The following is a 24,442-nucleotide window of genomic DNA, read 5'->3' as shown; positions in this document are numbered from 1 at the left end:
ACATCAATATTAGGGCATAACCGACTTTTGATCCGGAAATCGGATTCCACCGGATAGTATGAACTTCCGATTAATCGGAGTCGGACAAGGCAGGAACGACCGATTCGGATAATAAAAATAATAAAGTTGAATTTCTATAGCACCGTGTCTAACACTGCATGTCATTCGATAGTGCGTTAATAAAGTTAAATAAGAAGTCAGAAAAGTCCAATATGGTCAACACAACGGGGTGAAATGATAATACTTGAGTTAGACCGAAAGATTTAAATTTATTAAAATATATAATACAGTCCTACCCGTTTATGTCAACATCCTCAATAATGAAGGCATAATATTGAATACATTGACACATGCTAATGAGGTATTAAAGAAAATGATTCCGCAAGAGGCCAACTTTATAGGACCAAACAAAAGCCTGTTTTATTTTTATTTGACCGCGACATTAAAGCATGGCGGCAAGATCAGCTAATTGTTGAATAAAGTACAGGATGGAACTGGCCGCTTGCCGACATAAATGATTAAGGCGGGAAGATAAAAGCCTGGTGGCAAGATCAACTAATTGTTGAACAAAGAATGGGTCGGAACTGGCAAAAAAATAAAAAATTTCATGGATTTTTTGTGGCTTTGAACTTCGTTGCATTTTGCTATAGTCCTGCCATATCCTTCCCCTTGTGACATCGGTGTGATATGCAAAACGTGTGTAACACGGTTTAAAAAGTTAATTTGAAAAACCTTTTAATTTAGCATTTCCGAATAATTGAATTGTATCTGGAATCGGAAAAATTTCATGCCCAAAATCCGGAATCGGAATGCAGTAGAAAAATGCAAATCGGTTATGCCCTAATCAATACATTGCGTCACGTCAGTATATACACATATATATTTAATCTCATCGTACTACAATCTGACAAAATCAGACGCATGTCTGTACATTACAAATATTCAACAATGGCAAAATCTATAATCATATGAACATATGTGTTAGTCTACTATAAAATACCCACATAGTAAATTACAATATTAACTCTTACGACGGCTAGCAAGTTATATAATTCTTTACAAATATCAACTCATTTCTTCAAAATATGCAAACGTATTAACAAAACAAAGTAATTCTTCGTACTATGATTCTAGTACTAATAAAGTATACATACGACCTACAATTAAAATGCAGTCGCATTCCACAAAGACCGAACAAATATCTACTGACCTTTTGAAGCTTTCTGTGCTTAGAATTTCCCGCTCTAAGATTTTCCCGCCAATAACGAATGGCTATTCGGAGTTACGCTAACCTCTTCTCTGGGTAATTTCTCTCAGCGAACTAACTTTTGCCGGAAAACTCAGGGATATCATTCTACCCAAATCAAGGTCTCCCCCCATCTCGATTCTGATTGGGTGGCGCTGTGCCCCTGTCCAATCGTCTTAGCAGCCAGTTCAACCTCTCTGTCTGTTTGCAGGGGAAAGAAGTTAGGACACTCCCACTTCTTCAGGCAATTTCTTTTGATCTTGGAAACATTTCGACACCTAGGTGATAACTGGCTATCGGGCTCCTCGCAACTCCGATGTCCAGTTCTTCTGTTCTAGCCACAACAGTCTTACGTAACGGATTAGTGCTAGCCTTCGGCAGTGTTCGACATCAAACAATGACCCGTCAGAATTACCTTGATTATACATGTTTCAAACTGGCTACTCTGGGTCGGGGTAAACATGACATACAACAGTGGGGTATGATGTGACTTTGGGATGGTGTGTATATAGTAGAAAATTACAACATTGGGGGTTAGATGGGACTTTGGGATGTAATCATAGCAGTCGAGATTTGGTGTAAATATAGTGGATAATCAGAGTACAGGGAATTACTTGATTAAACAGGGTAGAATTTTCCTCTAAGATCTTGAAAATATATGGTAATTGTCTTCCAAAAGCTAGAATTTTAAACATTAAAATGGACTTGTTGATCACAAGGAGGCCATATTTCATTATGGATTGTTCTTATTGTCGTTGTTATTATTAAATCAGGAAATGGTGAAAGTAGTTGACTTGTAAAGTTGTAAAAGTCCTATGTTTCATTTGTATTCCACTCAGGGATGCAAGAATACAATCATTGTACAATCTTATTTAAGATTTTGAATTTAAAAAATAATTTTGTTTGAAGATTACATGGCAGTAAGTGCTATAACACAAGGCTAAAAACATGGTTAGGTAAACATACATATGTAAAATCTTGAAACTGCAGTACCTGGTTACTGCGGGGTGGTAGTAATTGTTAATTACAGTACTTAGTTTATATTACTAAGCTTTATATTTCTTATTCTGTGATTGGTTGAATTTTTATTGTGCAGGATCGTGATGTTTATGACTTCATGCTGCATACTTTTACAAAAGAAATGCTAGAACCATTTACTAGCTTTTAGTGTGACATTTGTCATTTTGAGAAGTATTACTATAAAATGGCAGTAAAACTTTGCTATATGAGTTTGAGCTTTAATTTGGGGCATGAAAGTACATAAATCTTAATTATTAATTGACAACTATTGAAACGTATCAGAAACTAATTAGGAATATGGGGGGGGCAGCTTAACGAGTGTCCAAATTACTTACCTTCACTGACCACTACCATTTGACACCTATCAACATAGGTTAAAGTTTTGTCTTGGCCAAAGTGGGTATGTGAGAAAGCTTGCCAGTAGCTCCCATGGATCGGTGGCTTCTGCTGCGGTTTTTCTTGGGTTCATTCTCCTCCATTAATACTGCCTGCAATGTAGATCCTATTGTATGCTGAAAACCCCACAACAACATTCTCTGAGATTCAGTGCAGTGCTTTCACATATTAGTTTTTGCAACATCTTGGATTAAGTGGACAGTAATCAGCATGTCAATAAGCTGAATGAGTTTTAAAAAATTGACCATACCCTGCATTAGATGCAAGGACAATTCATGATGGAAACGACAAGTTCTACGTGATGCAAGTTGCAGAGCATTATCCAGAGTATACACAGCTGAGCACTTAAATGACAACAACATACCTTTAAGCCTCACTGTTAATTAGCAGTGCTGTCTAGAGCTTTGGTCCAGATTTAAATGCCACAGTACTAGCTTTCTTTGTAGTAAAAAAGAAATCATTTGGGTTTTCAGAGCTAAACACATTGTGACACCATGTGCTGTCAATTTCTTAATGAAAATTACATGTAAAGTTTGTAGAATACAAACGACCAGGTGGCATGGCTCCTGCCAGGTCATATTTTGTTTTGAATCATCTATCAAAGGGTGTTTTGTGTCTAATATTTGCTTTGAATGGATATATCCAAGTGAAATGTAGGTAACTGAATTAAAGAGACAGGTAGGGTGTCTGTTGAGACAACTGTATGTATATTAAGTAGAATATCACATTCACATCTGTATGTACAGGTAGATAAAATATTGGGTAATGCATTTATCCTCACTTAAATCCTTTAGACAAACAACACAGTTAACAGTGGACAGAAGATGCTGGACACCTTAAGTTTGTATGATGTTCCTGGACTGGCTTTGATATCCACATGGGTCAGCCTGGATTAACAGCCTTTGATGCCTTGGGAAAGACACTTAGCTCCAACTCCCATTTCTTCCACATGATACAGGCTATAATGTTAAAAAGCGCAGTTAGAACCATGAAACCAACCATCTAAACCATTGACCACCTGTAGAATTTAAGCATTGCACTATTTTGCAATGGTTTAAATTCAGGTAGCTGGAGGAATTTGCACACCTGCATTGCACAGCTGATCAAGGTCATCATGTGATTGTTCACCAAGGTTAATCAGTTCGAATGTGCATGTGCTGGTCCTGATTTTTGCACCTATTCACCTGCATCGTTTACATTGACTTGCTTTACAGTAAGTAGAACCACCCCTTCTGTCTAAAAATATTGGTCTCTCTAGACAGTTGGTCTCATGACAGGTCATGACACTAATCAGTAAATCTGTTAAAGTGAATCTGATCTCTTAAGACAGGTGGTCTTTCATTGGAGTGGTCTCTTAAGACAGGTTTTATTGTATTAGATTGAGTAACCCTTGTTACTGGCTGCATCTGTTTGTATGATTAGTTTTTATAGATGCATATAGAAATGATATTAACAAAGTTGTTTAAGTATGTAATTTATGTGGCTACACGGTTTTAATTGTCACAGTCCCAGATCTTTTTTAAGTTCATAATCATTTAAGTCTTTAATTTTCGCATTCCATAAGATTATTTGAATAAGTTTTATTTGCTTACTTTATGTTTCTGTGAAGGGCATCAGACTATTTACTTGCTTAGAAGTCAAGTCCAACTTCAAACTGTAGACCCAGATCTGCCATCACATGAAAGGTTTCAGATTAAAGAAGGGAAACTGAAGAAAACTGTGTATGTGTCTTGCAGTTACAGCTTTTGTACACCCATCTTGTGTTGGAACATATGTTGTTGTGTCTTGTCCATCCATATAGTTTCAACACCATCTACCCAGTTTGAGACGTAAATAGTTTGCATTTGGAATAAGGGAGAAACCTATTGATTTTTTTGGATCAAAAGGTCAATATCACGGCAACTGAAAGAAGAAAAATGATTCCTGCAAATAATTTAGTTCTACATTTTATATCTGAACCAAACTTTGTGGATGGCTTGTTCTTTGGATAAAAGAAAAGTCGATTGATTTTGGTTGGTCTAAAAATTAAGTCAAAGGTCAATGTCACTGATTGAAAGAAGATGAATGGATTTTGCATAATAACTTTATTTCTAGATCACATACCTTGATCAGAGCTTGTTGATAGCTTGTGCTTAAGCTATGACCTATTGAATTTTGGGATGAAAAGATCAAGGTCATTTGTTAAAATGGGGTTTTACACAGCAACTTTTGTTTTGGAAGTTCTGACCAGATTTTGTGGATGGCTTGTACTTACAATAATAAAGAATTCCTTACATTTGGAGATCTAAAAATCAGAGGTGATGGCCAGTCTAATAAGAACATACTGGGTTTTTACAGCAAGTTTACAGGGTGGCCGAGTGGTCTAAAGTGCTTTCTGTAATGGATCACTGCCATCTCACCTCTGTCTGCGTGGGTTCCAGTCTCACATTCGGCTAATGTGGTTACGTGAGAAAGCTTGCCAGTAGCTTCTCGTGGGTCGTTGGTTCTTTCTGGGGTTTTCCCGGTTTCTTCCTCCACCATTAATACTGGCCACCATGTATAGCCTATCGTTTGCTGAAAAATGGCGTTAAACCCTACAACAACAAGAAGTTTACATGAAGACATACCGTTGGTCAAGGTTATTGAGGTCAGAGATGGGTAGGTCACTTAATACTCATTTACATAGCCATTTATGTGTAGAAAAGACTTTTTTTTAAAAAACTAACTAGTCAACCATGTGCCTATACAGATGACGGGGGGCCCCGAGTGACCGAGTGGTCTAAAGTGCTCTTCGTTACTGATCACTGCCATCTCACCTCTGTCTGCGGCGGTTCGAGTCTAAGATTCAGCCAATGTGGGCATGTGAGAAAGCTTGTCAGTAGCTTCTCGTGGGTCGGTGGTTCTTTCCGGGTTATTCTCTGGTTCTTCCTCCACCATTAATACTGGCCGCCATGTATAGCCTATCATGTGCTGCAAAATGGCGTTAAACCCAACAACAACAACAACATACAGATGACGTATACATGCAGCATGCATATAATGTACTGTTCACATAATCATTTTTTGTTTTAACAGGTGATCATCTTCACTTTGCACTGTTTTCACCACTCCTTAAATCACCATTGCCTACCATAATGCCTGTAGAAACCATTTGCTTTCCATACAGACTAGTTTACACATGTTTATTTCCAGGCTGATTTTCACTGTTTCTAAGACTTATCTTCCCAAGACAAGCCTTATCAGGACTAGACAATAATGTTGGGATGTTCCAAATCAAAGCCTACAAAGTTTTGGTGATAAAATCCCATAGCAAGAGCTTCATTAGTGATAATTACAACAAGGTGTCAGTGCTTTAGTCTTGGACACTGCCATACATTGATGGCTTCTCTATAGTGATAAGAATAGTGATAAAATGCTTTAATAAAGTGTAGTTGGTATTTAATGCAAGGAGTAGAAATGATGGATGGGGCAGTTAGTAGATAAATCTGATTATTTGGGTCAATAGAAGCTGTCAAATTAATTTATTTACAGCAGGATAACTTAACTTCTGAAATGTGATAAGCAGCCACTAGCAGCCTTCAGTATCGGTGCCGAAAAGTCATTTTTCAAAGTCAGTATTCAGGTGGTGCTGCATGGGAGATTTGGGAAAACAGTCAAGTCTACAATCTGATGAATGTTTAGTATGGATAAATGCAGTTTTTTAAGAATCATGTACATTTTGGTGAAAGAATGAATTTATTTGACCTTAATAAGGAAGTTTGTGCATGAACTAAATCCAAACAGCATAAGAAAAATGTGACCTAAATTCATTGGAAAATGAATACATATGCATAAATTTAATAATTGCAAGCTTAACATGGCATATAGTCTAGAAATCTAGAAATTTTATGGTGTTTATTAGTCTTCTGTGTTTTCTTGAAAATTTGTTTCTATACTGTTAATAACTTTTACATATTTTCCCTTAAAACATCACCAGATTAAAAGCCAAACAAAACAGATAGCCCTGAGTATTGAATGCATGACATACTGGCTACAGTGAATTAGCATCTATTGTCCTGAGTGAGTCAAAATTGGAGTTAATTACCACAGTTAACAATGCTATTAACCAAAATGACATCGTTCTAGAGCCAGCAGCTTGTGTTGAATCGGCATTATAGCCAGTTTCACAGACTTGAAGGTCATTACTGTCATTTTCCAATTTTGTTGACTGAGTTGGGCCATCGTGCATGGCAAGAAAATCAACTGTCATAAATCATTACTGTCAATTTTCCTGGAAAATGTACAGTTGGTAAACACGTGGATTAGAATAGTTACTTTTTTTGTAATCATATTGTTTTGTTCATCACTTGGCAAAAGAAGTCACATGTGCATGATTGAATTTTGTGACAGCACAAAATTTGTGATAATTTCTGTACGAATTTAATTTGCTTTGTTTTAACCATACAGTTTTCTACATGTGTAAGAATTCTACCCAAATCAGATAAAGACTGATTTTACTTTGACACTTGCCAATAAACAGTTTGCTTTGGTATAAATGGGAAGCAAAGAGAAATGCTCTGCTGAAATTATCAGTGGAGACAAAAACATTTCTTGGCAGATAATAGATGTCCTACTTTTAGAGAGAGAAGATTTGTACAAGATAGTGATGATACACATGTTTTGATAATGGGGATTTGATTTCAACCAAGTCTTCAAAAGCTGAAGGCTTGAATTAGCACTCTTTTGTTTTTAGGTGATACAATAACTCTATGTATAATAAAAACCTCCACCAAATATATACAGTATTTGTACAATGATAAGGTCGGGGAGCCCACGTGTAAACTTTTTGGAAAAGAACTGGCCAGGACTTATTAGGGTTACTGATATTCTCATTTATAGTCGAGTCAAAGTGCACAGACCCAGATCTGCCATCGCATAATGCACCAGCAGATATGGGTCCATGCAGTTTGTTAGGAGTAATCAGTAGAACAAACAACATAGACCCTGATCTGCAGGCAGATTATGCTAGAACAGATCAGGGTCAGTGTTGTTTGCAGTTGGACTTGACTTATAAGTGTATTTATATGGTATGTACAGATTAGTACCAGAATAACAGCATTTAATTTTGCAAGATACATATTTATACTACATTTGTAATAGAAAAAATAGATATAATCCAAATACAAACAATGCTGAGATGGATCTGCTGATGCTAAATGGGCTGGTAGATCAGGGTTGTTGCTCTTTTTTGTACTGATGAGTCCTAACTGCATAGACACATATCTGCAGGCACATACAAATGCAGTTTGCACTTAGATATTACTTGTATTTTAATATCATTTATTTTGGCTATCTTTTCTTTGTTCATTAAACAAAAAAGACATTGTGGTCTACAGTACTGTAGGCTGATACATTTTGATATGAAATGGTACTAAAATTTGGTAAACATAGAGGGTTTGGTTGATCTTATTGGTAATAACATAATATGGGTTGATCTTGGTGGTAATAAAATAAGGTATGGTTTGATCTTGGTGGTAATAACATAGGGTATGGTTTGATCTTGGTGGTAATAACATAGGGTATGGGTTGATCTTATTGGTATTAACATAGAATATGGTTGAACTTGGTGGTAATAACAGAGTATGTGTTGAACTTGGTAATAATATAGGCTATGGGTTGATCTTGATGGTAATTACAGGGTATGGATTGATCTTAGTGCAAATAGCATACTGTATGGGTTGATCTTGGTATTAATAAGACAGGGCAGGTGTTAATCTTCGTAGTAATGAGATACGGTATGGGTTTATCTACATAATAAAAATATATGTTTATTTATCTTAGTCGTAATAAGATAGGGTATGGGCTGATCATGGTTGTATTACAATAGGGAATGGGTTTATCTTAATGGTTAATAACATAGGGTTTGGGTTGTTCTTATTGGTAATAAGATAGGGTATGTGTTGATCTTGGTAGTAATGAGATACGGTATGGGTTGATCTACGTAATAACAATATATGTTCATCTTAGTAGTAATAAGATACAGTATGGGTTGATCATGGTGGTAATAAGATCTTAATTGTTAATAACAAAGGGTTTGGGTTGATCTTAATGGTTAACAACATAGGGTATGGATTGTTCTTAGTGGTTATAAGGTAGGGTATGGATTGATTTTGGTAATAAGATGGGTTGTTCTTAGTGGTAATAGCCTAGGGCAATGGGTTGATCTTGGTAGTAACAGGGTATGGGTTGATCTTAGTGGTAATAAGATAGGGTGTGGATTGATCTTGGCAATAAGATGGGTTGTTCTTAGTGGTAATAGCCTAGGGCTATGGGTTGATCTTGGTAGTAACAGGGTATGGGTTGATCTTAGTGGTAATAAGATAGGGTGTGGATTGATCTTGGTAATAAGATAGGGTATTTGTTGATCTTTGTGGTTAACAACATAGAGTGGGGGTTGTTCTTAGTGGTATTAAGATAGAGCATGGGTTGATCTTAGTGCTAATAACATGTTGCATCTTTAAAGTTCTTCGAGAAAAATTCAGACATTAACAAGTAGTTTTGCCTTCCAGTGTAAGGTGATGTTTATCTGAAATACATTTTTATCTAACTGTAATTTAATTAACCCCATGTGGACACGATATAATGTGCAGTCCTGATTTACTCTCCTGGCTATGGTTGAGGCTAATGGATGCAGCCTGTTCACTCTGGATGTGTCTTTTGATATCCTTCCAAATGAGGAATTCTTTGACTTTTTTTAAAAGAATTTGGTTCATACAGAAATGTTCTGACTTACGGATTTTTGGTCAATGTTTTGTATGTTTTTTTTGTGTGGAGATTAGCAAAATCTTTTCTATCAGATGGTATATCTGGTCAGATTTGGCAAGGTTTTTGTCTTGACCATATTTTTAAAACTACATGTATATTTGTGATCTTTGTGATGTGCTTTTAAACATTATAAATACATTTTTTAAATTTGTTCCTTTTCGTATGGTTTCCTTTTTTAGTTATTTTTTTTATTTTTATGGCTGTGATGGGAAAGGAGGTTCTGCTGTCTTCACAAATAATTTTCATTGGGTTTTTAACTTCATGGTTTGTGGTAATTGCTGCTGTATGCATTACAAACAACTGCAATTTGAGACTAACATGTACTTTGTCTGACTACCACATGTACATTGTCCAGCTGCGACATGTACTTTGACTCCCACATATACTTTGAAATGTTATTCTCACTGTAGAACCCCAGAAGCCTAACCATTAGACCTTTATATATATTTTCCTGACAGCTTAATGTTTATAGACAAGACAAGGATATAAAAGGATGATTTTCCAGTCATTCGTCTTAAATTAGCATTATGTTCAAATAATAAAACTCTGCATTTTCTCTTTGATCCAATAATATCAAATGATTTTCCCTGGTCTTTGCTTTTTTTGAGCAGGTGCTTGAGTGCATTCTCCCACATTTGCCAATTTGTAGAGGAATAATGTTTCACCATCTGTTGGCCATTTATTCCCCTAAACTGGACCACCTTGCTCCAAGGCCATTAAGGGAACAACCATTTATTGTTCAGAAAGGGGAAGGGAGTCTTTCACATCAAGATAGTTTAATGATTTTTCCAACTACATTAATGGATATAATTAGTTTTGTGTTCTTGAAATCAGAACAAGAATGTTTTTTCTCAAGATATTTAATGGTCAAAATTGTTTGTGGTTTATTTTATTTCAATCCCAAACACACACACCTCCACCATTGAATGGATGGCCTCTAATGTACATGCATGGGCCAGATTATATATAGGGGAGGGAGATGGAATGTAGGGTTTATGAAAAGGGGTAGCATGAATTCAGGTATTCCTTCTTTATGGCATGAGAAGTTTGAGAAAATTTAAAGAAAAGAATGGAACATAAAAGGTATTAACTAGATTCAATAATTTTCTGTCTGATGGTTTCAGTGAAGGGACCTTTGAATAGAAATCCTATTAATCACTTGCTAGCTTTTTACCCATTTATCGTATTGTCTTTTCCTATCTTGTGTCAGATCATTTTAGTGATCAAAACCAGAAATATTTGATAACATCAGGGTAAGCATGCATTAGCATCACAAAATCTTTTTAAGAACATTGGCCTCCTATTATATGTACATGCGATGTACAATACAAATTACAATAAGTGTGAAATGGCAATCTGACTTATGTAAAAATTATGGTATAGCATCTACAATGGTCATTTATCAAGAACTAGTTCCCAGCTGCAATTAGGTTAGGGAGTAGACCTTTCAGTTAGAAAAAAAAGCATTCCTAACAAAAAGTTAAAAAACTGTTTAATAAAAAGACATAGGAAAGAAAACTCAAATAATCCTTTCACAAACTAAAATATGTTGATAACTATGGCTTTGAACTAACAGAAAAGCAGATAAGTGCAGATTCATTGAACCATGCAGCTTTAATTGGTCTCTTCTAAAGTCATGTCAACTTGCACATGTACACTATAGTGTTTGAGGGGCAGTGTGATATATGATACCTTCACCCCTCTTATTATGATGCTTTGGTTATAAATATGTAGGAGATGATTAACCACTGTTATCCCCCCTCCCCATCAAGCAAAAAAAAAAAAAAATGAAATTAATGGTTGGAATAACAGATCTGAGCAAATATATACAATAGATTAACGTGAGACCCAGTATTTTAAATGCAACAATTAAATCTAAAACATAACGGTTTAATCAGTTTCATAGACTAAAATTGAACATGACATATGAATGATATACTTTCTCTTAGAAATAGATTACAAAATTTGTGGGGGCCCCGAGTGGCCGAGTGGTCTAAAGCGCTCTTCGTTACGGATCACTGCCATCTCACCTCTGTCTGCGGCGGTTCAAGTCTAAGATTCAGCCAATGTGGGCATGTGAGAAAGCCTGCCAGTAGCTTCTCGTGGGTCGGTGGTTCTTTCCGGGGTTTTCCGGGTTCTTCCTCCACCATTAATACTGGCCGCCATGTATAGCCTATCGTGCTGAAAAATGGCGTTAAACCCCACAACAACAACAACAACAACAACAAAATTTGTGCAAAATGAAATTAGCCATTCTGTTATAATGATAAAATAAATTTCATCATAGAATTGAGTGAATGATCGAACTGAAATTGCCTGTTTGCAAGCATTACGTGATTGCTTCCAGTCCTTTTCAAATCAGTGTTGGTGACTGGTTAACATTGCCATATTTATTCTCATTTTCTCTCTCTCTATAAACACTTCAGGTCATCAGCTGTAATTTGTTTGCAGTCTGTACTCCGTACCACTATGTAGCAGAGGCATGGAGCTATTTTTCAGTTCAAATAAATAAAACAGAACCTAAATATTTAAAATGTTTTTCTTTACTGGCGTCAAACAGTATTCCCTCTCGTGTTATGTCAAATATCATCTTATAGTAACTCAACAGAACTAAGGCTAATATGGTCAGTTCACAACCTGATACTGATACACAATCATGTTAACATGATATTATCTTTTTCCTAGCTGCTAGCCACATTCCTAACTGCACCATTTGCATAGAAAGAAAATAAAAAGGGTGCTGTTCAATTTTAAGCATATTTATAACTCCATGGCTGTGAAATAAAATGAATTCAAAACTTTAATAAAATACAAAATTTAGCAATATATTGTAATTAAAGGATTGCAGGTAGTATGGTATAGAGGATTGATTACGAATGTTCCTGACAAAACCAGTGTACAACAGGAAATCAAAACAGTTTTCATAGCTCTGGTTCTGGTTGATTTAAGATGGGTCTGGTTGTGTTAACGAAAGACTTTCTTGACTTTGATATGACCCCTGTATTCTATACCAGGTATTTCATCAACTTGCCATAATATTGCCATATTATGCATTTTTGATTTTGGGAGTGCCCAAATGCCAGAATAGATATAATAATGTTAGTAAACAATATTATTATCCATCATTTTGTAATTACATAATTACTGTATGAATGGGTGTTTGAATTTTTGGCAGGTTTGCATTTTTCACATTTTGCCATGCTTGTTTCTCCTGTAAATGTTACCAAACACATTAGGTAAACAAATAGTTGAATATAAATATTAATCTCTGATGTTTGCCAGAAGAAAATGTTTTATAATTTGACTGCTCAGGTAGCAGTTTCAGCTCAACTACTTTAGCCTTGTGTATGGCTGGATCCAGAGATCAGTCTTTGGACTGCAGAGGTGCTTACTGTTTGCAATCGCTACTGTGTCAAACATCAAAGTGTCAACCCACATTGCTCTAATATCAACTAGTTAAAGCATGATTGCATGTGACTCGAATTACAATAAATCAGAAGTGAAAATTGAAAGTAGGGATCCCTTTTTTGGCAATTAGGGGTTAAATTTGGGGAGTTTCATACCTGATAATTTCTAACAATGATTTTAAAAGCATGTAAAAGTGACCTTTACGAGCACATGTCCTACATATAATGGTCTCTGCTGATAGTGCTATATTTCAGCCTATCATTTGATATAAATCAACTCTTGTGATGCTGTAAGTTTTTGAAGGCATCAATGGACCAATTTTGTTGTACTAATAAGAGGGTATGTGTGGTATCAAATTGTGAATGAACCCAAGCTAATCCAATGGGAGGGAGAGATGGGATAAAGCTGTGATACACCAATCAAGTTCATCCTTTCCCTTTGAACTTTAGTTCCTGGCACAGTTCCATACTGCACCACATGTAATCTACTTTGCCACTGTAATAGAAATTTGTTCCAGCTGTACATTTTAAAAATCCACAAAATGTCTGCATTGCTACAGCCTTAAGAAGGGAGAAATGCTGCACTTTTTCTTATTGCTTGGAATGAAAATGTTCCTGCAAAGGCACAAATCATTTATGAATTTTTATATTTATTTATTTATTTATTTATTTAACTTAATTTTTATATCCCACAGCAGTGGCATGATCATAGTGTTACCCTTGTATCAATCACACCTTGGTCAAGTTTGCATTTGTCAATTTCAATGTGGATGGGCATTAGTGTTTCATGAATACATTTCTTGTATTTTCTTTTACCTTTAAGAAACAAAATTGTATAGTTTAATTATACTCATTGATTGGCTTAGTATTTGGTTGCCTAGAGCATTTAACGTTTGTCCTGTCTGCAAACAGTTGATTTGTACAATCCTGATCCTCTGACCCTTTCATTGGGCATGCAAGGTTGCTGAAAGTGCGTCAGTGTATGTTACAAATACTAAATTATCTATATTGTTTCAGTGGTTATATAGGATATTTAGCATGGTAGATTGGAATTTATTTATTATTTCACAGTATGGAGCCTATGTTGAATTTATGGCCAGGAGTGCAGAATATTAAAAAAAATGTTTTGTTGTTTTGCTTGGGTCATACAAGCTGTGGCTGTTGTCATGTCAGCTCAAGAATGGTGCACATGGGTGAAAATCAAGTGAGCACAGTATAACTACTTGAATTGCGATATTGTTTCTAATTTTTGTATTAAAATTCTGCCAGTCATATAGTATCAGGTGTAGGTGATATCACATTACATCGAAACAGTTTTTGCAACCAATCCATTTTTTTAAGAACGTAATTTGAAAGTTACATTATCTTGCCAAATTTGCATGTTAATTGCTCTCATGACAATATAAGAATTGTATTTTGATTTTGATGCAGTTTGTGAATTTACTAGAATGTATTGGGTAACTGTCTTGGCTGTGATGTTCATATGTTCTCTAATTCTGTAGGCATATATTTTACAAGGTATGATTAACCAGCTAAAATCTTCACTATATTTTGCCCCAGGTTTAGGTCGTTTACTAGGTGAGTCCAAAGGGATGATGTTTGAGGGTTCTAAATTTGTAATTAAATCATAAAAAGCCATGTACTTTCTAGAAACATGGACAAAACGGGCTCAATACCTTTGATGTTTCTGATGTCAGACATGTTGTATAGACTGGTTCCATGTTTTCCAGAAATAACTGCATTTATAGATACAAGACATGATGAATCATTCTGATTGTATCATACTGTAGCAACAGCTGTGTAACATGGATATGTTCTTTTTTATTGTCACAGAATACATGTTTTCAGTCTGTATTTGATGTTTTATTGGTAAACTTCCAATTAAATTGTGTGTACAAATAGTTTTACTATTTTAGGAAATACTGAGTTTAAATGAACTTGCAATATTCACATAAATGGTAGTTAAATCAACTGTTCACATATTGAAGAAAAAAATGTTTTTTTAAAAGTTTAATGATGAACATGTTAATTTTAAATAGGCAGTACAGATTCATGAACTTCTGTCAGTTTTAACATTGTGAGGTGCATCATAGATGTGGTATTGGGAAAATAGTTTACTACAACTGGCCATATCATTTTCAGGGATGGGAGTGGTTGTTTGTGTGCCTGGGATTTTCTTATTAACAATAATATTTTGTTTTCTTTTGTCTTAATATAATTGACATTTTTAAAAAACTAATGAAGACAATGATTTCCTTTTCTCAGCAAATCAGAGCAAGATTGTTTTTTTTGTTTTTTTGCAAGCTATTTTGGGCCCGGGACCCCCAGCCAAATTTAAATGGTACCTTCTGACAGAAATGTAATCTACATTGTTGTTGCAGTATAGGATGAATATAGATATTGATGTATGCATATTCACTCCAAGAGGCAGTCAGAGAAATTGAACAATGAACATAACCAATTTTTTCAGCACAAGTAATCTGAATAGTATATGCAGTCTGTATAGTGCTTGTAATGTATAGTAGAGGTAATCTGTATGGTACAGGTAATCTGTAGTACAAGCAGTCCATAGTAGATATAATGTATAGTACAGGTACTGTATAATACAGGTAATCTGTATAGTACAGATAATCTATACAGTATGGGCAATCTGTATCGTATGTTCTCACTCAGGGAAATGTGCATGATGGTTATGTTTTGTACAGAAGTGGTTTTCCACCCATTAGATTACCTTTCATACTCATGTACAAGTTTGATCCAATTACAAACTACATAGACCCATATCTGCAATTGTATAATGTTCTGGTCAATTTGGGTCTTTGTTGTTTTGTTAGAAGTACAAATATCAGGCCCTGATTTGTGATGTGTCATGCACATCAGGGTCTGTGCTGTTTTCGCAGTTCAACCTATCTATAAGTGAGCGAATATAGTGCTTTTTTTGGGTTAGGTAAGACAATCAGTTTGTATCCTGATTACAGATAAATGCTAAGATCATTTGTTTTAATGGATACATCTTCTGGATTTGTTTACATGACTATGACTCATTGCCTGGGGCAACCATGCATTTGCCATTTACATCCACTTTAAGTCAGAAATAAAGAACTGTAAACTTTTCATATCATGTATGTACTGAGTGAAGTTTGTTACAGTGTGCCTGAAAAGTGTGTAATCGACACAAACCTTGTAACTATATAAGATATATAGAAAGACACGTTATTTTCTAAATTGAATAAAACATGTCATGGTCCATGTAAATATTGCTTGATCATTGCTTCGGAAATAAATTGAAATATGTAAATTTATGTAAAATTTCACAGAAGTCCAAAAGTTTCTGGTTGACAATTACTGCTTTGTTTTTGACATCCCTGAAGGACTTTTATTTAGATTTTGTATGATTGATTTTTGTTTATTAAATGATTGATCAATATTAATGGCACTTGGCAAATTGGGAAATTCTAGACTTTACAACTTGAAATTATCTGTCAGTACTTGCAGCATTTTGATGTATCTGTATATACTCGCTTTTAAGTCGAGTCCAACTGCAAGCAACAAAGATCCTGATCTGCCATAACATAATGTTCCTCCATGTCAGGGTCTGTGTTGTTTATACTATTGATTACTCCGAACAAACTGCACAGATTCAGATCTGCTGGCACATTATGCAGCAGCAGTTCTGGGTGTGTGCAGTTTGCAGTTGGACTTGTCTCATAAGCGAGTAGATATGGTAATATTTCCAATTAGCTTAAATCAGATTTTTTCTCTCAGTGTTCTCTGCTGTATTTTTTATTTTCAGTACACAATATTATATGTAAGTAACTTCATGTTCATTTTTCAGCAAGCAATTTATGGGGATATCAGTATTATCACCTGTAAAATGTACCTTGTTTTTATCCCTGCTGTATGGCATCACATTAAACATAAAGTATAAGCTACTAAAAATTATATATGTTCTTCAGATGTGTACAAATCTCTGTACAAATCTCCAAATGTGTACAAATCTCTGTATAATTTCCAAATGTGTGAAATCTCTTAATAAATCTCCAGATGTGTTAAAATCTTTACAAATTTCCACGTGTGTACAAATCTCCAAAAGATTCAAAGTGGGATATAGAATGTTGAAGATAATCAAGTTAGTAGGAAATATTTTTGTATATATTTATAATTTAACTTGTCAGGAAGTTTTTATATTTTTTGGTTTCTTGGAAGTTTGAGAGGGGAGATGAAAGTGGATTTGAAAGTGTCAATCTTTGTGTAGTGCTTCAGTTTCAAAATGTCATCATAGCAGCTATTGAAAGGTGAAGTTACAAACACTGCAGTTCTATATATCTTCACATGGGTACCACCTGTGGGAAAACACATGGCTAAAACTTCGGCTAATACCTCTGACTCTTACATACCCAGTTTAGGCTAATAAGGGTACTGTATAGTTTTGCTTTTATGTTGACTTAAACTGCAAATAACCAAGATCATAATCTGCCATAGCATAATGACATGACCCTGCAGATCAGGGTCTATGTTGTTTGTTCAACTGATTACTCCTAAAAAAACTGCACAGACCCAGATCTGCCAGTGCATTATGTAGTGACAGCTCTGGGTCTGTGCAATTTGCAGGTGAACTCCACTTATAAGTGAGTATATATGGTAACTTGGATGCAATATTTACCATAAGCCTTGCCAATCCTTGTAGTCCATCACTCAAGTCCTTCATGTAACTATTCTGAGTCCCATTTAACCAGGACTTATTAAGTAAGTAGTCCAACACAGGTGTTCAGATATAAAGGTTTTGATTTTTGGCTAATCTGTTGACATAATTATAAGAAAGTGCCAATTACTGATTGTATGTACTCATACTTTGTGGCTAAGCTGTCTCCACAATTTTCCATTTACTTACAAATACATGTACTTGCACAATGCATTTATGTACAATAAATGTCATTTTTTAAAAAAATTGCATTGTTAGAGTGCATCACTTCCTCTTTATCTGGTTCTTCATTGTAACACTTCCTATTATTTCAAACTTTGTTTTACAAGTTTAATTTTTGAGGTATTTAGAACTGTATATAAAATATTAAGCAACAGCACTTGAGAATTTTCATGACAAGAACTATGGCAACTACATGCATGTTTATGCTGTGTTGTATCCCAAATTTTGCTTTACTATTTTAACCTTATTGTTTGACTGGGATTGAAATCTGACAGGTGCATTACTAAATAGATATTTAAATTTTTTTAAAAACATGGGATGAAAGTGAAAATGTCCTCCTGTTCACTCTTCATAATCAGAGACAGCTATTTTTAAAAATGTATTTCTGGGTATGTCTTGAATCTAAGTTAATGTTATTACCTTTTCTTTTGGAACCGAAGAACTGAAGTAAACAAAATTAAACATAACATAAACACCCATAGCTTTTAAACAAATTGAAATATTTCAATATTTGAAAGAGAGTAATTTTATACACAAGTACCTATAGTAAATTAAGATATTACCATAAGAAATGTTGTTTATCCACAGGTGTACTCCCTATGTAAATGTTTTCCTTTATTAAGCTTTAAGTTGGTATACTCTGGTTCTACCCTCTATATTTACTTGCCTGTTGTGCCTGTAGAAATGTTTACACATTTTCACTGAAGATGTCGCCGTGCTTAATAATAATACCCAGTGGGTAATTTCTTAGCTCACTTCTCCTTAATATGGACTGCTATTAAAGAATAATAGATTAAAGGAACTTCTTTATTGTTGGTGCACATTCGGCCTTACTTATCCTTGTCACTTAGGGACCCAATCAACCTACTTAGGGCTTAAGAGTGAAAGAACTCTCTTTTCACACATTGATAAGCAGGGGAGGATACAATTGGGCTGGACCTTGTATGAGAATACCTGAGAACTTTGTGACCAAATTACAATCATAGTGCTGCCAGATGAATGTGCCATCTAATTTTGATTTGGACTTTATGCTTTTTGTACACAGTCGGCTTCACGACCAAGAAAGAACTACTCGAATTGAGTCCCAGAAACCCCAAAACCTGGTATACTGAACTAAAAGATAAAACTAAATGATGAATTTCACTTGATTAAGTTTGTTTAATTGGTATTTTTTTAACATAATTAAAGTGCTGCCTCCAGTAAGCAAGCGTGACATTTTTATGGATCAACATTTCATTGAATATTTATCTATGGTGTAATAAGAATTCTCTTTGGAAAGACGAAGAAAATATTATTTATTTAAAGCTGAGAATTTCATAATAACAATTCAAATTTCCATGGACTACCTACTGTTTTGGAAAGCAATATATTAAGGTTTCAATTACCAGTTTTGGTTAAGATTGTTTTCACTTTCAGAAAATGGGTTAAATTTTGGGGAGATTTCTCAGTTAAAAGAATGGGATCCATACCTGATCTTGTATTTTAAGCATGTTTTTGAATTATTGAGGGAGTGGAATATTAATATTATTATTATTATTAAAAATTATATAAAAAATCAGAAATAACCATAAAGCTTGCAACATTATATTGAAATTTGTGAGATAGAAAATTCTGTCAGTTTTTTTTGTTTGTTTGTTGGCATGTTAGGAATAAAACTCGTAAAATTACACATTAATATATTTTTATGCTTATTTTGTACTATCAGAATTCACTTCTGTTATTTTCTCCTAAGCGTTATAAATTTGGTATTCACCATGAGAATTTAATAATGAGAAGTTTTTCTTGAAAATGCATTCTGTATGGGTAGTATTTAATTTTTCTGCCAGGTTATATTGGCTACCTGAGTATTACTTCGGGAAGTTCATCAGTGTGGTATTGTCTATAATGTGTTGAATGTACTGTTAAAAACCATTGAACCCATTGTACCTTGATGTATTGTTCTTGACAGCAAAGCTGATTAGTCAACAAGATTCCTGCTGAAAACAATGCAGTGTTTTCTTCTTTATGTTTGCTGCGTATTGCAACATTGTCTCAAAATTGTAGAGCTGAAATCTGATCCAATTTCACCACAGAATTTATATTTTTAACATCATTAATGTTTTATTTTTTAGATGTTCCCACCTCCACACAAGTTCCTCCCCTCACCCCAGGGACAAATCAGAAAATGTCACAGGCACTTCTTGAAAGTTTCAAGACTTTCGAGAAGGAACAGCAAAGACTGGGCATTCCAAAAGGTTGGTATAAAAAAATAAAAAAAAACATTCAGCACAAATAATTCAGATGAGCAATATCTTGCCATCATAATTTTCTCTTTTTAAAATCAAAACCAGCAGACAGAATTCTTGTAAAAGAAAAGGCAGTACATTTTAGACTGTGCAAGACTTTGTAATTTTTATTTCATTTTTCGATAATGGTGTGGCCTTCATTCCTATCGTGATCTATGCCATTCTTGACTATTGTGATGATGTACTCATGATTTTTTTTATACATTGACGTGTTCCCTCTCCCTCACCTTGCCCCCTCTACCCCCGCCCCCCCAGCCCCATGAAGCTGCTCAACATTCTAACGACTTGTGCACAAAAAATGGATAATACCCCAGCATCATCCAAAATCTTTAACCATTTGGGAAAGAGTGTAGGTGTATTTGTGCAGCAGCGCCCACGCACTACTGCATGCATGCAATCAAGTACACATAGATGTACCCACTCCCATGTTTCCTTTGAAGATTTAGGAGTAATAGAGTTCAAGCTAAAAAAAAACAAGTATAAAATTACAGTCTGTAATGTTAAAGGTTACTTTGCAACAACAGTTATCCAGTATTGGCAAACCATGATGGCTTTCCATAGAAGATGGCTTGCTACATTCTTACAGTATTCCTTATTTAAGCATCCTTTGTTTAATACATAAAATCTGTTGTTCAGTGACAATTAAGGGACCACACAACTTTGGTTTTGGATTTTTTTGTGTGTTGTATAAAAGTCAAATAGGTAAACATTAAAAATAGGTAGTTATAAATGTTATTCATATCCCCAGTTTTTCTAAAAATGCTCAGAAAGGCCTTGGCTTGAAGGCCATTTTAAATTGTCCTATTGCAAAGGAGTTATTACCACACAAGAGCAACCTTACTGATGTTACAGGGGCCTCGAGTGGCCAAGTGGTCTAAAGGTTTCATTGTTACGGATCACTGCCGTCTCACCTGTCTGCATGTGTTTGAGTCTCCGGTTCAGCTAATGTGTGTATGTGAGAAAGCTTGCCAGTAGCTTCTCGTGGGTCAGTGGTTGTTTTCCCAGATTCTTCCTCCACCATTGATACTGACCGCCATGTATAGCCCATCGTGTGCTGAAAAATGGCGTTAAACCCCAAAACAACAACAACAACATTAAAAATTGCAAGTACAGCTTTTGATTGATATTTGAGATGTCATGAAATGCATTTTTCAGCAGTTATCTTTCATTATGAGAACCTTTTTGTTTTGCATTTCTTGCTTGACATTTATCTGCCAAAACTTTCCCAAGTTGGCATCACTCCAGTCTCTTTCAGATAGTGAAAGCTACATGACTTGTATTAGAAATATATGATGTTCCTTTTGAAATGTCCTACTATGACAGGTGTTCATTATATAGAGGTATCTGCTAAAAGAGAGAATACATTTACAAATTAAATTGTACAAGTTATTTGCTGCAAAATCTAATTAAAAAAAACACAAGAACAAAATTTTTGTAAAAGCCAAATTGGCTTATTGGTCACTATGTAAAACAAGCAACAGAAAGGGTGCGGGTATAAATCTTATTATATTATGTGATAAACCGGAGTTGGCTGCTATGGCAAATCCCAGGAAATGGAAAAATAATTTTGTCATTTAGTAAAAAAGTACCAAATATAATCACTTATAAATCGAGTCAAACTACAAACAACAAAGATCCTGATCTGCCAGAACATAATGTGCCTGCAAGTCAGGGTCTTTATATTTTATTCTACCGATTACTCCTGACAAACTGCACAGACCCAGATCTGCCAGCACATTATGTTATGCATTGAATATGCTCAGTAAACTGAAGCAGTTTATTCTGTTATTATATTCAATCTTTTGTTTCTCTGACAGATATTATTTGGATAAAAAACAACTGTTAATGGAATTTAACTTCACAACCACAGGCAGTATTACTGATTTGGGGATAAATTCACAAATCTGGTTCCCACACTTTTATTTGCCTTTTCCCTTGGGTTAAAAACCTAATTTTGTAAATGAGGATTAATGAACTGATTAATTTTATAATGGCCATCATCCAGTGACATTTTCAATCTGATGATTATATCCATTGCCTATTGGATGCTTAACAGGAGCAGATTCTGCACCGTTACCTCAACTAATTTACACAGATACTATTACGATTAGCAGAAGCAACTTTTTTTCCTAGACATGTGATTTGTCTGTGATTGGTGAAAGAAAGGGTTATTGAAGGAACAATTATAGCCCTGCCATATTGAAATGATATTAATTGCACTTAAATAAATGGAAAAAGGTATTCTGTGACTTCTAGATTTCCTTTTTGAACCCCCATACAACATCAATTAAGATTCTTGATGGTGCTTATCATCTTTCCCCCATGGGAGCCCCTCATTAGCACTTGCATGGCAAGTAAACCAGTTGAGAAAGTAATTTCTCTTATTAGGGGCAGCAAAAAGGTCAAAGAAATTATTTTCTGAACTAGATTGATATTTAATATTTTTCCTATGGGATGCATTTAATTAAAAGAAACCGACTTGGTGAGCCATTGCATAGGTGTATCCCTGATAAAATCTGAGCAGTAGTAATAGATGTTGTAATTAACTCCCTTTGCTTGATTTGAAATTGATACTGTCTATGGATGGTGCCATTGTCTATTTTGTGATCAGAATAAATGAGAAATACCCAGTGGACAAAATTTTAAAAATCGGTCCTATCTTGCATTTGCATTTCAATCAGTATCACTTCATTCTAGTCGGTATAAATATCACAAATCCTTGCAATGTTTTCATACCTTTCTGGTATGTACCTGGGATATTTTTGTACCTGGGACATTTAGCAAATCTGGTGCAAAAAATTGTATGGTATAATATTGAAATATTTGAAATATAACATTTCATTTTTATACAGAACTTTACTTATGCTTTAAAAAGGTATCATAAATTCAGACATAACAGTTTTGTAAAATATATTTTTGATTTTGTTTTGGATTTATTCATAGGTGAGATTTGTTTACAAATATGAAATGAACCATCAATTATATCAGTTTATATAATTTGTAAGAATAAAAAAATGTAAAGTTAGTTGATAAATCTTACAAATTTAAACGTCACTGTTATGCAAAAAGCGTAAATTTATATTTCAGATCCATCCACCTGGACAGAATTGCATGTGTCCCTCTGGTTAAATTGGGCAATACGTGAATTTTCTCTCTTTGGTGTGAATCAGTCCAACTTTAAGCTGTCAGGGAGAGAACTGTGTAAGATGGAAAAAGACACTTTCTTGAAGCTAGCACCACCATTCATGGGAGACATATTATGGGAGCACCTTGATATTTTGCAGCGAGGAACTAGTATGTTGATCTATAATTTCAGTATTTACGCTAGTACTTCAGATGGTGATCCATTTCATTTAATGCGTTAGTGGTCATAGACTTTAACAAGTTGTCGGCTAAAATATTCGTTTTCAAAAGATGTGCTCCTATCAAAAACCTGCTAGCTGCGCTTGGTTATTTCACTAGCTGCACTTCAAAGGTAAATTGTTGCCAAAAAAATGAGCTGACAACGTGTTTACTTTTTATATATTTTTTAATTAATTCATTGCAGTTTTAGAAGCTCGTATTGTCAGTCTAGTCTGGCAAAATTTGTTTTCCCAGTTTTTATAGCTGCAAAAGATAGTGTACTTTAGACTAATTCAAGCTGCTCTTTGGAACACAAGGGAGCAGTCATTTTGGTTAGTGTGTGCTTGGATCATATGCTATTTCCACAGCTACAATATCTAAAAGAATTTCATCCGTAGTGCATGAAAGTAACATAGAGGTATGCCAACATACTCTTCAAATGCAAACGGCTTACCTTATGCCTGTCACTCTCTCAGAAATACACAATATCTATAGAGCTGCTCTTTAATTGGTGGATTTTAATTGATTCTTTCAGATTGTGCAGAGGATAAAGCATCAGTGAGTAACGTGCCATCAACGTACAGTGAACCAGTCTGCATGCAGCTTTTTGGAGAGTGTTTGTTCCCATCCAGTCAAGGTAGAAAACCATTCTATTGATATAATTTTTTTTTTAATTTGATAGTTTTTTTAAAGTGACTTTATGTTAAATGTAATGATCAAAATGGTGTAAATTTTACAAATTTTCATTCCTGGGGACAATTTGAGAAGAAATAAATTTTATGTCATAACCAGTATTTATTGATGCAGATTCAGTAGATACAGACAGACAAGTGATACATATTATGGCAGTTTGAAGTTAGACTTGGATCTGCATTTGAAAAACTAGTTGTGCATGCATTTGTATGAAAAATTTAAAGTCTATGAATGAATTTAAATTATTACAGACTGTAGAAGATCAAGCATTTGAGGCTAAGCTGTTAACATCATTGGTATTATTCACAATTTATTATAATGTATAATTTAATGTTTTATTGTATAA

At 34.7% G+C, this 24,442-nt stretch overlaps 1 protein-coding gene across 5 annotated transcripts in view; it reads left to right on the top strand.

Annotated features, from left to right (window-relative positions):
* LOC149794319 (transforming protein p54/c-ets-1-like) overlaps window positions 1-24,442 on the top strand; it is a 187,736-nt gene that overhangs the window by 151,467 nt on the left and 11,827 nt on the right. For all 5 annotated transcript variants that reach the window (XM_089968477.1, XM_089968476.1, XM_089968475.1 and 2 more), the window contains 3 exons: window positions 19,888-20,010; window positions 23,149-23,355; window positions 23,939-24,040. In XM_089968477.1, the coding sequence (XP_089824603.1) occupies window positions 19,888-20,010; window positions 23,149-23,355; window positions 23,939-24,040 (432 nt within the window). The remainder of the gene's footprint in view (window positions 1-19,887; window positions 20,011-23,148; window positions 23,356-23,938; window positions 24,041-24,442) is intronic.

This window comes from Sinohyriopsis cumingii, chromosome 8 (assembly GCF_028554795.1).
Source record: "Sinohyriopsis cumingii isolate HCF-2022 chromosome 8, ASM2855479v2, whole genome shotgun sequence".
Taxonomy (NCBI): Eukaryota; Metazoa; Mollusca; class Bivalvia; order Unionida; family Unionidae; genus Sinohyriopsis; species Sinohyriopsis cumingii.
This window is presented reverse-complemented; position numbering and strand designations above follow the sequence as displayed.